Source organism: Megalobrama amblycephala, linkage group LG17 (genome assembly GCF_018812025.1).
Source record: "Megalobrama amblycephala isolate DHTTF-2021 linkage group LG17, ASM1881202v1, whole genome shotgun sequence".
Classification (NCBI taxonomy): Eukaryota; Metazoa; Chordata; class Actinopteri; order Cypriniformes; family Xenocyprididae; genus Megalobrama; species Megalobrama amblycephala.
The window spans coordinates 13,141,818-13,158,477 of NC_063060.1; the positions used below are offsets into that span (position 1 = coordinate 13,141,818).

The window sequence follows — 16,660 nt, forward strand, 5'->3', positions numbered from 1 at the left end:
TGATCCTGGAACAACATTCTAGTCTGAAAATTTAGTCTTAACCCTATTCCTACCCCTAAACCTAACCCTACCCATAAGTTATCCCAAAAATCAGAGGGAAATGATAGATGAATAACACTGATGTAGAAGCACCAATTCATGATTTTAAGCCTAAACTTGACATAATCTGTAAACTTGTCCCTCAAATCTGATTGGTTGATTTGAATGTTGTTCCAGGATCAACAAAGATGTTGACCCAGGAACATGTTGAACTCAGCAAAATCAGGTTATGCCATACGGCCCAGCACCAATTTGAGCTATTCCGTCAGTGAAACAACACACTACAGCCTGTAAAACTATTAAATAAATATCGGTAAATAATGGTAACCTAAATAATAAAGTTAAATATTACTTAAAACTTTTTGAGAGGGATGTGGGACACAAGCAGGAAAGAGACCTTTTCTCTTTAATAATATCTTCATGTTATCTCCTAATGTTACAAGCAACTGACAATGAAAGATTTGGGAAAAGAAACAGAGATTCCATGTTCAGTGGAATAACTAATGGAATATTGTTAAATTCTCTGCTAATTGGGTGACCAGAGGGCTGTTTCATAAAAGATGCTAAGAAAAGCGAGGATTAAACTCCAAAACCTGACTTGAATTAACCTAACAAATGAGTTTGGGCTAAAACGGTTTCATAAAAGGTAATTGAAGTTCACGCAGTCCCGCTAATTCGATCCAGGTTCACCTAGTCAAGATAATTTAGCGTGCACGCTTTTCTTAAGCAGCCCTAGAGGTCGATCATGGATCAAATCGATCCACCATAGGAAACGGCATACATTTTGTGCTATTTTATGCATTTGAGACATGGTGTTTTCCTTAGTGCATAACTTACTTTTCACAAGTTTATTCTCCATCTGTAAATGTTAGAAAGTAATGCAAATATTTCCATTTTGAGGCTAAACTTCACATTGAACGAGCGCTGTTGCGCGCATGCGCGCTAAACAGACGGGACGCAATAGAAGCACTGCAATTCTAAAATATACATTTCGCTAAAATATTTGATGTTGGACATTAAATGTGCCTTATGTACACTTTCAAACCTACAAGTAAGTGTATTTTTATGATAGTAACTGTAAATGGACTATTGTAATGGGGTAAATCAATATACTTTGGGACAATTACTGAGTTTAGATTCATCTTACCAATTAAAATTTAGTCTGTGCATATTAATTTTAATTTTTAACCATAAAGAGTACTACTGTCAAACAAAACCAGAGAGAAATGTATTCATATATTTGAAAACAATCTAATTAAATATTGGGCACAAAACATTTAGCCAGTAAGAAAGGAAAACCTATATTTTATTTATATATATATATATATATATATATATATATATATATATATATATATATATATATATATATATATATATACATACAATTCAGGTTGATTAGGACACTTTTTCCCAGTCTTTTCAATAGCAAAAAGTGTCCTAATCAACCTGAATTCCATATATATATATATATATATATATATATATATATATATATATATATATATATATATATGAGACCAGAGTATAGATTAAATATGGGCCTTGGAAAAGGCTAGCTGACTTTGTGCTTTGACTACAGTGGGTAGTTTCAGTGTGGACAACAACCATGCATGCCACTTCAGCAGGCTGCATCTTACTCTGTCACTCTTCTCATAGCTTTTGCTGGCTCTGAAACACTCACTTGGTATTTCTCCTGCTCTTTGTCTAGCAAAAAAATCACTCATCACTTAATGAAAGCTTACAAATGAAGGCCTGATTGTTTCAGGGGCCTTGTCACAGGTTTATTGATTTTGAATTTCTGTGTTACTTTTGCTATATTTTCACACTTAAAACAATGATTTGGTAATCCTCTTGTATTCTTCTGTGCTAAGAAATAAGTCTCCTGACAGTTCTCTCCCAAGTGCTTCCATTGTTGTCAGCATCAAGTCTGAGAATGATTCAGTGGGCTATATAACACTTAATTTTTAAGAAATTACTTCTCTTTAAATGTTTTGTTTCTCATCATACTTACCTTTTAATAAAATAATAAAATAATAACAATGTCTTAAACTTACACCAATATATATTTTTATTTAGCACAATTTAGTAAATGTGTGTATTATATATATATATATATATATATATACACACACATAATAATATACACATAATACACACACACACACACACACACACTATATATATATATATATGTTAATAAAGTCAAATAATTGTATGTGAGAGAGTCAGTTGTAATATCATTGCGTTCCTATTGGTCAGTGTTAGAGGAGCTCAGCTTAGCCTGGTTGTTAGCCTGCTCCGGAGCAGGCTAGCTGCAAAGTGTAAATCTCCATAGTAACTTAATGTAGATTAATTTAGCCTCCCTTCATGCAACCGAGTCAGGGCTAAATTCAGCCAGGATAACTGGAAAATCCCAGCTTAATCCCTTATCTTGCTTTTGTGCAATACCCCCCAGATCGCAATTCACAAAAATACAAAGAATACAAAGCTTAAATGTATGGACTCACGTAGGCTACCTCTCTCATTCGGCATGAACCAAAATGTTTCCATGGCTGCGATGTCACATTTAATTGCTAATAGGGCTGTTCAACAATAACCGTGGTTATCGTGTACAAAATAAGAGTCTGTGTTTACGTAATATATGTGTGTTTGTTTTGTGTATAATTATTATGTATATATAAATATACACACATACATGTATATATTTAAGAAAAATATCTTATATTTCTATACAAATATTTACATTTATATATATAATTTAAATATATAAAAATATAAATATATTATATATTTATACATACATGCTTATATTTCTTAAATATATACATGTATGTGTGTGTATTTATATATACATAATAATTATAAACAAAACAAACACACATATATTACGTAAACACAGACTCTTATTTTGTACACGATAACCATGGTTATCGTTGAACAGCCCTAATTGCTAACCTATTATTTCTTTTGTAAACAAAGCTTTGTGCTTCACTCGTGTCATATTCAAGTAAATACTGCCACAGCCCTATCAGTGGCTACCGAATATACCCGGATTCTTGGTACTACCGGTACTACAGAAATGCGGGTATCGTCACATTTTCAAAATTTCAGTACCGACTTGGTACCGAAGCACCAGTACTTTTGACAACACTATACCAAATATTGAAATCTGGCATACTAGTATGGTAAGACTGCACAATTTATCAACTTTTTACTAAACTTTATACAACTTTATACTCTGTATTGCAAAAGATTATGGAGTAGACCTATTTCTCATGTTGACAAAGCGTGTACGTTGTTCATGAATCAATTTAGAGACCATGATTTTCCTTCTTACAGAACTGCTTGCTAAAATACATTGACAAATATTTGTTATGTTTATCATAATGTGCGAGCTTAAGGGATGCTCAAAGGGTTCGGTAAGCACCGGTTAGAGAAACTGAAGCAAGAGAGCAGGTCCCATTTGAAGGATTTTATTTGTATTATAGCTGCATGTATGAAGTATTTGCCCATAGGTGTATGTGTGGTCTACAATGAGCAAAGAAAACAAAATATAATATAAATTTACAGATATAAGCAGTATTACAAATAACAAAGACAATTAACCTTATTACAGTAGTAGTAACAGTAAATAAATTATGAAGTGTCAAACAGGTACCATCAGTAAACCACAGCTTCAGATTATGAAAATATACCGATCATTATTTGAACTAGTACAGTTCACTAATGACAATAACAGAGTGTACAAAATATCTAAGTTGAACAGCTTAGAATGTAAAACGATAACTTACTACTTAATCATTCACTCACAGGAACAACAAACATGCAGAATTCCAATATCTGGCACAAAGAACAAGTCAGTTTTCCCACTGATATAAGCCTACTGATGCATACTTGTCTTGACTTGCCCAATAATAAATAATATATAATAATAATAAAAAATATATACATAAAGATACCTCTAGGGGGGCATCGTTGGGCTTTCATACATAGCCGCCCCAGATGTTACTCTGAACATTTGAACATGGTGGGAAGCCCTACCTTAGGGGCAGGATTGGAGTTGTCGTCCACAAGCTTGGGAAGTAGGATCAACTGGGCCACTGGTCTAACATAAGTTCGATCTTGAACCTGAACTGCAACTGTCCTTATTCGTCCTTTTGGTCCAGGAAAGATACGGGTCACCTTGCCCACTGGCCATAGGGCTCATGATGACCACTACCTGGACAATCCTGAGTTTGTCACTGTCCCTTTGCCATTTTTGTCTTTCCTGTAGACTTGGCAGGTAGTGATTAATAAATCTAGCCCAGGATTGGTCTGCAAGTATTTGACTATGCCTCCACCTCCTGGTTCCCAAAAGGTTGCTAGAGTCATACATTACTTGTGGGAGAGAGGAGTCATGGTGACCCATGAGCAGGATGTTAGATGTGATTGGGTCTGGGTCTATGATATAGGATGAAACATAGCCTAACACTAGAAGTCCCAGAGAGCAGCCATTTGGCTTTTCTACCTATAAAACCCGCAGGACAGCCGATGGGCTGGAAGGCTTTAGGCTAATTATCCTTAATCAGCTGTGAACAGTTGCTTTTGTTATGTAAACAATGTGGGGCCATGCTGAGCCACTTCAAGGAAACTTGTTTCACTTTGCCATCTTAGGGAGAAATCAACACACATGTTTTTTTTTTCCTTTGTTGCTGAGATTTATTGATAAAAATAGTACAAAATAAAATAAAGAAACCAACCATTTGTACACATATTTACAAATAATATTAAAAAGTGAGTGAGTACATTCCAGCAATCACTCACAATCCTGGCACTGCCATGGTATCTCCCGTCTGCATTTACCACAAGTGTATCTGTAGCAGTGAACACATCGCACAGTGGCATGATTGTTCTTGCATTGGTGTTCGACCTGACACATGGCTCTTTTTAAAGGGCTAGGTGTGGAGGGTTGTGTCCGAAGCAATTGTTCCTTTCTTGCCTTCTTCGCACACATATGAGAGTTAGCCAACTCTCTTGCAAGCTCCACCAGGAAGTCCACCCGTCTTTCCTGCCTTCTGGTGCATGCTTGATACAGCACATGTGCATTCAGTGCTGCCATGTCAATCATGTTATAGAACACGGCAACTGGCCAGCGCCGTGTCCCTGTGCGGACAGTGTACTCCCGCACCATCTGGTCCATCACATCCACGCCGCACTTTGTGGTGTTGTAAAGGGTGACCGTGTTTGGCTTCCTTTTGGTGGTATTATCAGTCTGAATCATGCCTGCATGCTGCTAAGAATGTAGACGGTCTTCTTCCGTTTGGGCGCATACGCCGTCAGCGTAGCAGCAGTGGTTGAAAACACCTAATAAATAAGATAAATTGTTATTTTCATAGCACTTTTACACACAATGACACAATGACACACTTGGCAGTGTTGATTCTAAAAATTAGAAACACATAAACATAGAACCACAAAAGACCTGCAACATACCTGAGTGGTGAATTCATTGCGATCTGTGTGTCTAGCGGATTGAGGGATTTCCCGGCGAATCTTGTTGACTGTGCCGAGGATGGTGGTTTTCCGGCAAAGAAGTTTATGCGCAAGTGACAGCGATGTGAAGAAATTGTCCGTGGTAACATTTCTGCCCTTGTCTAGGAATGGTTCCATCAGCCTCATCACTACATTTTCAGACAGTCTCTCTCCACTGGGACGACTAGGGTCCTTGTCAAGATATGGGAGGACATTACAAATGCACTTGGATTTTAGGTCGCAAGCCACCCAAAACTTGATCCCAAACTTGTCAGGTTTAGTTGCAATATACTGCAGGAAACAGCAGCGAGTCTTTGACGGGAAAAGCTGTTCATCAACGGTGATATGTAGACCAGGGTTGTAGGACGTGATGCAATTGGTGACAAATGATCCCCACACACTGGAAATTGCAGCAAACTTATCAGTCTTTGCTCGATCACTCCGGGTGGACCTGTCATCAAAGCGTAGGTGTCGCATGATGTCTTGGAAGCGGTTTCGCGGCATTGTTCCAATGATATGTGGGTTTCCCAGGTTTGCTGACCAGCAGTCACGTAGTGATGGAACCTTGGTAAGCCCCCGCAAGATGACAATTGCAATAAATGCCATTAGTTCAGGGAGGGCCATGAACCAATGAACATGCTCCGTTTCCTGTGCATGTTGAATAGTCCATTCTTGAATGCTATGAAGCATGTCAAGAGTGATGAAACACAGGAAGCTCTGAAGGCGACTCAAGATACTTTTCCTGGCCTTAGCCGTTGGCTCTCCATCTGCAGCGTACGCTTTGATTGGGGTGAAAGGGAGACGCGTCCCCACCTGTTCTTCACGCCACACTGTGCCATCTTTCGCTGTCTCTGTCAGGTCAGTCCCCAAACGGGCTCTCTTTTTTGGTTGAGGAGCAGTCTCCTCATCTGCAGTGTGAACAAATTCAAATTGTGAGCAATGGAAAAGTCAAATGATATCACAAATGCATGCATAGATACTAATAATAATTCCAGTATCTCCTTCTCTGTATCGGAATAATGTCTGAAATATCTTCCTAAAAAAAAAGATACAACTAAAGCAAAGAAACAACTAATAATGTTTTGCACTTCAGATGGCAGTGAATGTCTGCTAAGTAGTACAAACAAAAAAGTGGACAATACAAAAAAGGCAGAGTAAATATTTATGTCACTCCACTCTGCTTTTTTGGTGTTTTCCACTTACTGGTTTGAAATGAAATAGGAAATAATATGAAATGAAACTTAACCTGAAGACAGATCAGACAGCTCTGAGTCCGAATCCGGCTGAAGTTCTATGTCTTCTCCATCTGAGTCACAAGGGTTTACTTCACTCAGGATCATTTCCAAGGCCTGCCGAGTGGTGAGTCTTCTCTGCATTTTCTTTTCTTGGAGAGGAGGTTTGTACACCACAGAATTCTTGAGGGCACTGAAGTAGTAGGCTATGTGCAGTGAGATTTTATCCACCTCAGCACAAAAGGAATTACCTCTCATTTGAGAGCAAGCTGCATGCAATTAGATGTGCTAATTCATACCTGTTTACACCTGGGCAAGACCCTACATGCCAATGTGAGACATGGTCATTCAAGTTCTCTGCTTTTAGCAGCCCTCCCTCCCCCACACATACAAACAAGCCACCAGCAACCATTCACACACACACCCCCAACCCCCCTGCAGATTGCTCAGGTAATATTATACCATATTTACACATGAATTGATGCTAATGATAGCCAAAAGACTAGCCAGTTAGCATCCACTTGGCTAAAGGAGGGTTACAAATCTCTGGGACTTCTAGTGCTAAAGGCTTAGCATTCATGATGCCCTCCACTTCAATGAGAACAGTGCAGAGGACCGTCTCAGGGACTGTCTGTTCCTTCAGAATGACTTTCAAGGATTGTTTTTTACTGATTTTTCTTCCCTCTTCCAAATGCCACCAAAATGCAGAGCACTGGGAGGAATGAATCTGAAAGAGATTTTCTGTTCAGCTAATTGCTCCTTTAATTGAGGTGCCATAGCTTCATATGCCTCTTTAATGTCTCTGTTCCCTCCAACAATATTGGTACCATTATCAGAGAAGAGCTCAAAAGGCTTGCCTCTTCTAGCTATAAATCTCTATAAAGACATTAGAAGGCATCAGTGTCGAGACTTTCAAGTAGGTCTAGATGGAGGCATCGGGTGGTCATATATTTGAATGCCATTCCCCATCTCTTTTCAGTCCGTCGTCCTATTTTTACTGTAAATGGGTCAAAACAGTCCATTCCAGTGGAATAGAAGGGGGGCTTATAAAGCCTAAGACGAGGTGGTGAGAGATCTGTTTTTTGATGGCCGCTCTGCCTCGCAAAAGCCAATAGTGACGTCAGAGCTCTGCAAACACTCATCATATTCCTTAATAAGATGTTTAGTTAGATGTTGATGGAGAACTATAGAACTATAGGATGTAGAGCATTCATGTCTATATGTTCAGCATGACGTCATATTCATCATCATATTCAGGAGACAGGGACATGAACTGGCTATTAGATGGTAAGGGTCGGTTTGCTGAGAGAGCCTTAACCTCCTCTGGAAAGGAATCTCTTCGGTCTTGTTGGAGGAGGAGCTTCTCTGCTGTAACATAATGCTTGGCTTCATCCATTTACGCGGGAGATTGAGTCGCCCCGTGTAAGCACGCCACTGTGACCTTTACCAAGTCCTTCCAGGTGTTATACTGAATTGCATCTGGAGGTTGTAAATCAGGACTGGTACACAGGTGCAGGCAGAGTGCTGACTTCTTTAATTCAGTATCTGGTTCAGGGTCAACAGCCAGCATGGTTGGCCAGGAGGCTTTATTAGTATTATTTACAAGAATACAAGAAGTCTGGTCCATTAGCCCAACGGCATGATTGTATCAACTCCTTTAAGGATTTTCCATGCATTATGTCGTCTGCTAGGTTATTCCCTGAATCCACATACCTCCAGAAACTAATGTCTGTGAGGGACTGAATTTCAGCAACTCGAGTTCCTACAAAGACCTTATACCTGCAGGAGTCAGACAACAGCCAGCAAAGGACAGTGGTGGAATCTGACCAGAGAGTGACTTGCCTGATGGCGACTGTGAGTTCTGTTTGGAGGACTTTTGCTATTTGTGCTCCAGTAAGTGCTGCATTCAGTTCAAGTCGTGACATCGACATTTGTTTCCTGGGTGCTACATGTGAACGAGCCAGCACAAATGAAATTTGTACATGACCATCTTTGTCTTCTGTTAGCATATATAATACTGAGCCGTAGGCTCTATTGGAGGCATCACAGAAAACATGTAGGTCTCTGGTACATGCCCCATCATCTGAGATGGAGTGTAGCATCTGGGAACCTCTAGATGCTCCAAATCAGGTAGTTCCCAGGTTTCCCATCTATTTTGTAGGCTGTCAGACTCAATGAGTTCATCCCATTCCACATGATTTTTCCACAGATCCTGAATGAGTATCTTGGCTTAGGTGGTGAATGGAATCAGGAAACAGAGAGGGTCATACTGTGATGCCAATACCTTGTTGATTATTCTCAAGGTTGGTTTGAGACATTCCACCTGGCAAGGTTTGTATCCTAAGAAATCACTGAGACAGTTCCATCTCAATCCAAGTGTTCCCTCTAAAATATCTGGACTCGTTTGGGATAACCATGGCTCACTGCTTTGTGACCTTGCTTCTGATGGAAGGTGCTCAATGACTTCTGGTTTGTTGCTCGCCCACTGGCAAAGATCGAACTAGATTCGACTAGAATAGGATCGATTTTGCTGTTTTCATGGGCTACTTGTTGCAGTGCATATATAGCACAACAAGGACTGCACATCATGCCGAACGGTAGCACTTGCCACTCATAGATCTTTGGCTGCTCAGTCCTTTGCATGTTTCTCCAGAGGAAGCGCAAGATCGCCTTGTCATCTGGCAGTTGGCGAACATGGTGAAACATACCTTTCACATCTCCGCTTACAACAACGGTATGATGTCTGAACCGAAGCAGAACTCCAAGGAAAGATGGACCAAGTATTGGACCAGGAATAAGGTGTTCAGTTAGATGGCAAAATAGATGGGTTCGATTGCTCCTGTCTGCCTCGCTGCTCAGAGTGGTTTGCGTCTGTAACTCCGTATAGCTTTGTTTTGATTATCTTACTTTTATTCATTGTTGCTTATATTATCATTACCTTATATATAATATTGCCTACCACATTAATCTGACGTCACTAGCTCGTAATCTTTGAATCTAAATCGCTGTTACAACGCGTTTGCATCTTGCTAGCTTGTTAACTTGTCATCAGTCTCTCGTGCGCTCCTTTTTCAACGCGTTCATCAAACAGCTGTGGTAACTCGGATCAGTCTACAAACGCGGTGAGTCATGTCATCCTCTCCTAGCATTGTTACCTGTTCCATTTGCTACATGTTCTGCATAGCTCTCTGTCAGTGACGAGGGATTTACATGTCATAAATGTAGGGAAATAGTCAGGCTGACAGAGAGAATCTCAGAATTAGAGACACACATCCAAACTTTAATCGAGGATAGTAAGAATGCAAGGGCTTCAGATACTGTTTTGGATGCGACTAGCTTAGTAAACTCTGTACATTGTTAGGTTCTGGCTGTAGAGCCTGTGCAGCAGGGCACTTGGGTAATGGTGAGGCGGCCTAGCTGCGGAAAACACCACTCTTCCGTTCCAATAAGAGCATCAAACAGGTTCTCCCCACTCAGTGACGCACCTACTGAGAATCCTGTTGAAAGTGCCCTAGTTATTGGTGATTCTATTACACGGAGCATGAAAATAGAGACACCAGCCACCATAGTCACATGAAGCAAATTTAAAAGTGCTGGCTAATGCTAATCGTAAATACTCTAAAATTATAATTCACATCGGCACTAATGATGTTTGACTTCGCCAATCGGAGATCACTAAAATTAACATTAAAGAGGTGTGTGAACTCGCAAGTACAATGTCAGGAGAAGTAATTTGCTCTGGTCCCCTTCCTGTTTGTCGGAGTGATGAGATAGTTAGCAGAATATCATCACTCAATGGCTGGCTGTCTAAGTGTTGTCCGCAAAATAATCTAGGTTTCATAGACAATTGGAAAAGTTTTTGGGGCAGACCTGACCTGTTGAAAAGAGATGTTATTCATCCCTCTCGGGATGGTGCTGCTCTTCTCTCTAGTAATATGGCACATGGTCTTAGAACTGAAACATGACAAACTGGGGCCCAAGTCAGGAAGCAGACAGACATGCTAAACCGACCGTCTGCTAGCTGGCAGCTGCCTCACGTTACAGAAGTCAGATAATTCCCAACACATAGAAACTCTTACACCTAGATATTATCACATAGAGACTGTGTCTGTACCCCGAATTAGTAATAATACAAAACTTCCAAACCCATTTAATGGTAAAAATTTAATTGATGTTCAACAAATAAAACATAGAGATAATAATGATAAACAAATGATAAAACTTGGGTTGTTAAATATTAGATCCCTTTCTTCAAAATCACTTATTGTAAATGATATTATCACAGACAATAATCTAGATGTGCTGTGTTTGACAGAAACTTGGCTAAAACCGGACGATTACAATACTTTAAATGACTAGCCCTCAAGGTTATGATTATCGACACAATCCTCATCAGAAAGGCAAAGGGGGAGGTGTTGCTGTAATTTATAGTAATATTTTTACGGTATACAGGAGACAGACACAGATGTAACAGGTAATGGATGTTTATTTGACCACAGTAGAGCAGGTGAACACACACAGGTGAGTGAACTGGTTGAATAGCAGTTTGAGCAGGTAGTATGAGGGATAGTTACTGTCCTTTCTCTTTGCAGGTAGATGTATGTTGGAGCTTGGGGATCGCTGGAGCACAGAGAAGATCGCTGGAGAACTGAGAAGCTGACTGGAACACACCCACACAGCAGACGAGGCACACAGAGGGAAGGAGACACGCTGGAGACAGGTGAGTATACGAAGAGGAGTCCTTGAGGTAAGCATAACATATGGTATATGCGAACGAGACCGGACGTGGAGTGCTGTGTGCGTGTGGGTTTTATGGTGCTGTTGATGAGTGAAGTGATGAGGTGCAGGTGGCGGTGATCAGTATTCTGGTGATGGCGTGCGTTGTGATTGGAGGTTGGAACCTGACGTGTCTGTGACAGTACCCCCCTCCACGGCCCGCTCCAGAGGGCCGAGGACCCTGACGCCGTGGTGGTCGTCCTCTTCCCTGCGGTGCCGGTCTCTCAGGGTGACTGTCGTGGAATGTTTGGAGTAAGCTGGGGTCTAAGATGTCGTTCCTTGGGACCCAGGAGCGCTCCTCGGGGCCGTATCCTTCCCAATCCACAAGATATTCCAGCTGACCACCACGACGTCGGGAGTCCAAGATCTCCCGAACCTCATATGCAGCTCCGTCTTCCAGGATGAGTGGAAGGGGGGTTCGGCGGGAGCCACGTCAGGTCCTGTGGGAAGAACAGAAGGGTGGTGAGCTTTCAGAAGTGACACGTGGAAAGTGGGGTGTATACGATACCCTTGTGGAAGACGGAGTTGATAGGTGACTGGGTTGACCTGCTTGACGATTGGGAATGGGCCAATGAACCTGGGACTCAGCTTTCTGCAGGGCAGATGCAGTCTGATGTCTTGGGTGGATAGCCAAACCATCTGACCAGGCTGGAAGACAGGGGTGTTGGAACGTCGGAGGTCGGCTACCATCCTGCGTCTGCGCAGGGCTCGTTGCAGTTGATGGTGTGCTGAGTCCCAGACCCTCTTGCTCTCTCGGAACCAGTAATCCACTGCCGGAACGTTGGAGGGTTCCCCATCCCAGGGGAACAGTGGGGGTTGGTAGCCGAGTACGCACTGGAACGGTGTGAGTCCTGTAGTTGACTGTCGGAGGGAGTTTTGGGCGTACTATGCCCAACCCAGGAACTGGTTCCAAGAGTCCTGGTGGTCATGACAGAAGGTACGGAGGAAGCGGCCGATCTCCTGCACCTTCCTTTCCGTCTGCCCGTTCGATTGCGGGTGGTATCCGAATGTCAGGCTAACAGCCACACCTAGGAGGGAGTAGAACGACTTCCATACCCTGGATATGAATTGGGGTCCTCGGTCAGAGACAATGTCCTCTGGTATTCCAAAGTATCTGAAGACTTGGTTGAAGAGAATTTCGGCGGTCTCCATGGCAGTGGGTAATCCTGGAAGTGGGATCAGACGGCATGATTTGGAGAAGCGGTCCACAACAACTAGGATGGTGGTATTTCCGTCTGAGACAGGGAGATCAGTAATGAAATCCACTCCTAGGTGTGACCATGGGCGATCTGGAACGGGCAGCGGAAGGAGTTTCCCAGCTGGCAGATGACGAGGAGATTTGGAGATGGCACACTCCCTACAGCCCTGCACGTACCTTCTGACATCCGAAGCCATCCCTGGCCACCAGAAGCGTTCTTTAAGCAACGAGAGGGTTTCATTGACCCCCGGGTGACCAGTGCCAAGTGACGTGTGAGCCGAGTGAATGGTGGGAGTGCGTCGTGTCCGTGGAATATAGAGCAAGCCGGGTGGACAGCCCGGCGGAGGGTTCGTGGAGGCATTGGAGGAGGGAATGGTCTCTTCTGACCAGGTAATAGGACTTACGATGAGAGAGCTCGGGATGATGGGTTCTGGTTCCTCGGTCTGTTCGTCAGGAGCATGGAGACGGGAGAGAGTGTCGGCCTTTACATTTTTGGTGCCTGGGCGGTAGGAGATGGTGTAATTGAAGCGGAAGAAAAACATCGTCCAACGGGCTTGCCTTGGGTTCAGTCTCTTTGCTGACCAAAGATATTCAAGGTTTTTGTGGTCGGTTAGCACCAGGAACGCGTGCTTGGCTCCCTCCAGCCAATGCCTCCACTCTTCCAAGGCAAGCTTAACAGCAAGAAGTTCCCTGTCACCGATGGAGTAGTTGACTTCCGCCGGGCTGAGCTTGCGGGAGAAGAAGGCGCATGGATGGAGTCTACTTGGCGTCCCCTGCTGCTGCGACAACACCGCTCCCACTCCAGTTGTCGAGGCGTCCACTTCTACGACAAACTGTTTCTCTGGGTCTGGATGTACGAGTAGGGGAGCGGTGGTGAAGGCTTCTTTGAGCTGGTTAAAGGCGTTGGTGGCTGCCGGGGTCCAGGACAGAGACTTGGGCTGGTGACGGAGCAGGCTGGTGAGTGGATGGGCGATGGAACTGTAACCTTTGATGAAACGTCTGTAGAAATTGGAGAATCCGAGGAAGCGCTGGAGTTCTTTTATGGTGGTAGGTTCTGGCCAGTTGGTAATGGATTCCACCTTCCTCTCGTCCATCCGGATGCCACTGTGGTCGATGTTGTAGCCCAGGAAAGAGACGGAAGGTTGGTGAAATGAGCATTTCTCTGCCTTGAGGAACAGATTGTATTGGCGAAGTCGGGTGAGGACCTCCGCAACGTGTCGGCGATGTTCGGCCTGGCTCCGGGAGTATATGAGAATGTCGTCGATGTAGACTAGGACAAAGCGGTGGAGAAACTCCCGGAGCACCTCATGAATGAAGTCCTGGAATACGGAGGGGGCGTTGACCAGTCCATACGGCATAACCAAGTACTCGTAGTGGCCAGTAGGGGTGATGAAGGCGGTCTTACACTGGAAGCAGCAGGGGAAGTAGACGGCCTGATGTAACCTTGGGCGAGGGCTTCCTTGATATAATCCTCCATGGCCTTCTCCTCCGGGATGGAAAGTGGGTATATCTTACCCTTTGGCACTGGTTCACCCGGAAGCAGGTCGATGGCACAGTCCCATGGCCGGTGTGGAGGCAGCTTGGAAGCCCGTTGCGGGCAGAAGACATCGCTGAAGGGGGCGTAACACTTGGGGATGTTGACGGAGCGTTGTTCGACTGGACTTTCGATGGACGTGGTGCAGAGAGAGAGGTCAGGCGAAGGAGATGGTGGAACAGGAAGTTCAGCCAGACAGCGAGAGAAGCATGTGTCACCCCACTTCAGGATTTCGCCCGTCTTCCAGGAGATGATCGGGTTATGCTGCTCCAACCAGGGGCGCCCCAGAACCACGTCAGTGGTTGAGTCCTCCAGAACCAGCATATGAGCCTCTTCCCGGTGTAGTAAACCAACTTGAAGTGTTACTGGTCCAGCCACGGTGCGGACGCGCTTACGGCTCAGGGGTCTGCCGGTTAGTGAGTTGAGCGTGTAGATGGTAGGAGACGGAGTGGTCTTGAGACGAAGGTGGCGACAGATGGCTCCGGAGATGAAGTTGCCGGCTGACCCCGAGTCGATGAGCGCGACCACTGAAAGGGAGACATTAGCGGCAGTAAGATTGACGACAGTAGTGAGTGGTTTCATCTTATGAGTAGCAGGAATAATAGCACTCCTCAGGGGTCGCGGCGGTCGTGTGGGGCATGCAGCAATAGCATGCCCAGGTTCACCACAGTAGAGACAGAGATGGAGGGTCAGCCGGCGGCGGCGTTCTTCAGACGATAGACGAGAGTGTTCCACATCCATGGATAATTGGGCTGGTTCTGGGGTGCTGACGGGTTTGGATCGGCAGAGGAGCACATTGGAAAGGGACTGGTCCTGGTGCTCTTGGATGCACGCTTGCATGCGAGTGGCGCAGCGAATGGAGAGCTGGATGAACTTTTCGAGGCCGATGGAGTCCTCGCATGCAGCGAGATGCAGCCGCACCCGAGGTTCCAATCCTTGGCGATAAGTCGTTATTAGAGCTTGTTCATTCCATCCGCTGAGTGCTGCAAGCGTTCTGAATTGCAAAGCATAATCGTAAATAGACAGAGATCCTTGTTTCAAATTATAAAGTTTCTCACCAGCTGAACAGTCCGTGATCGGTTTCCCGAACACTTCCCGGAAGTGGGAAATAAACGCTGAGTAGGATTGGGTTACAGCGCCCCGCTGGGACCAGATGGAGTCAGCCCATTTTAATGCTTTGCTGCTGAGCTGAGATATAATGAACACTATTTTGGAGGTGTCACTCGGGTACAGGTGCGGCTACATCTCCAGGACCAGTGTGCATTGCAGCAGGAATCCGCTGCAATCCTCCGCCGATCCTGAGAAGGGCGCCGGTTTGGCCATGGGACTGGCGTACGGCGGCAGTGAAGGAGGACTGTTGACATCGTTGGTGGTGTTCGCTGGTGCAGGTGAAGGGACAGTAACTGGAGATGGCGGTGGAAGATGGGTGGATAATGTGCGCCGAAGCGCATCCACGAGTTCCTGGAATGGATCTGGCTAGCTCATACTGGGTCTGCGGTGTGGGTCCGGTCTTCTGTTACGGTATACAGGAGACAGACACAGATGTAACAGGTAATGGATGTTTATTTGACCACAGTAGAGCAGGTGAACACACACAGGTGAGTGAACTGGTTGAATAGCAGTTTGAGCAGGTAGTATGAGGAATAGTTACTGTCCTTTCTCTTTGCAGGTAGATGTATGTTGGAGCTTGGGGATCGCTGAAGCACAGAGAAGATCGCTGGAGAACTGAGAAGCTGACTGGAACACACCCACACAGCAGACGAGGCACACAGAGGGAAGGAGACACGCTGGAGACAGGTGAGTATACGAAGAGGAGTCCTTGAGGTAAGCATAACATATGGTATATGCGAACGAGACCGGACGTGGAGTGCTGTGTGCGTGTGGGTTTTATGGTGCTGTTGATGAGTGAAGTGATGAGGTGCAGGTGGCGGTGATCAGTATTCTGGTGATGGCGTGCATTGTGATTGGAGGTTGGAACCTGACGTGTCTGTGACAAATATTTACAGTATTAGTCAAAAGTCTTTCAAATATAATTCCTTCGAAGTGATGGTACTTTACGTAACATTATGTAAGTTGACATTTGTGCTTCTACTGTATACAGACTTTATCAAAGAATTTGCTGATTTTCTATCCGAGTTAGTACTAGCTGCAGATAAAGTCCTTGTTGTTGGTGATTTTAATATCCATGTAGATAATAAAAAAGACTCATTGGGATTGGCATTTGCAGACATTCTAAACTCTATTGGTGTTAGACAACACATGTCAGGTCCCACTCATTGTCGTAATCATACTTTAGATCTAATATTGTCACATGGAATCGATATTGATGCTGTTGAAATTCTGAAGCAGAGTGATGACATCTCAGAT

General features: G+C 44.0%; 1 protein-coding gene across 1 annotated transcript; it reads right to left on the reverse strand.

Annotated features, from left to right (window-relative positions):
• Nucleotides 1-3,118: 3,118 nt before the first annotated feature.
• Nucleotides 3,119-10,277, reverse strand: LOC125251123. The gene is made up of 3 exons (XM_048164059.1): nt 6,800-10,277; nt 5,515-6,461; nt 3,119-5,385 (listed from the first exon to the last, which is right to left on the reverse strand). Exons 1-3 carry the CDS (start codon nt 7,041-7,043, stop codon nt 5,299-5,301), a joined length of 1,278 nt encoding a protein of 425 aa, XP_048020016.1. The 5' UTR covers nt 7,044-10,277; the 3' UTR covers nt 3,119-5,298.
• Between the last annotated feature and the right edge of the window lie 6,383 nt (nt 10,278-16,660).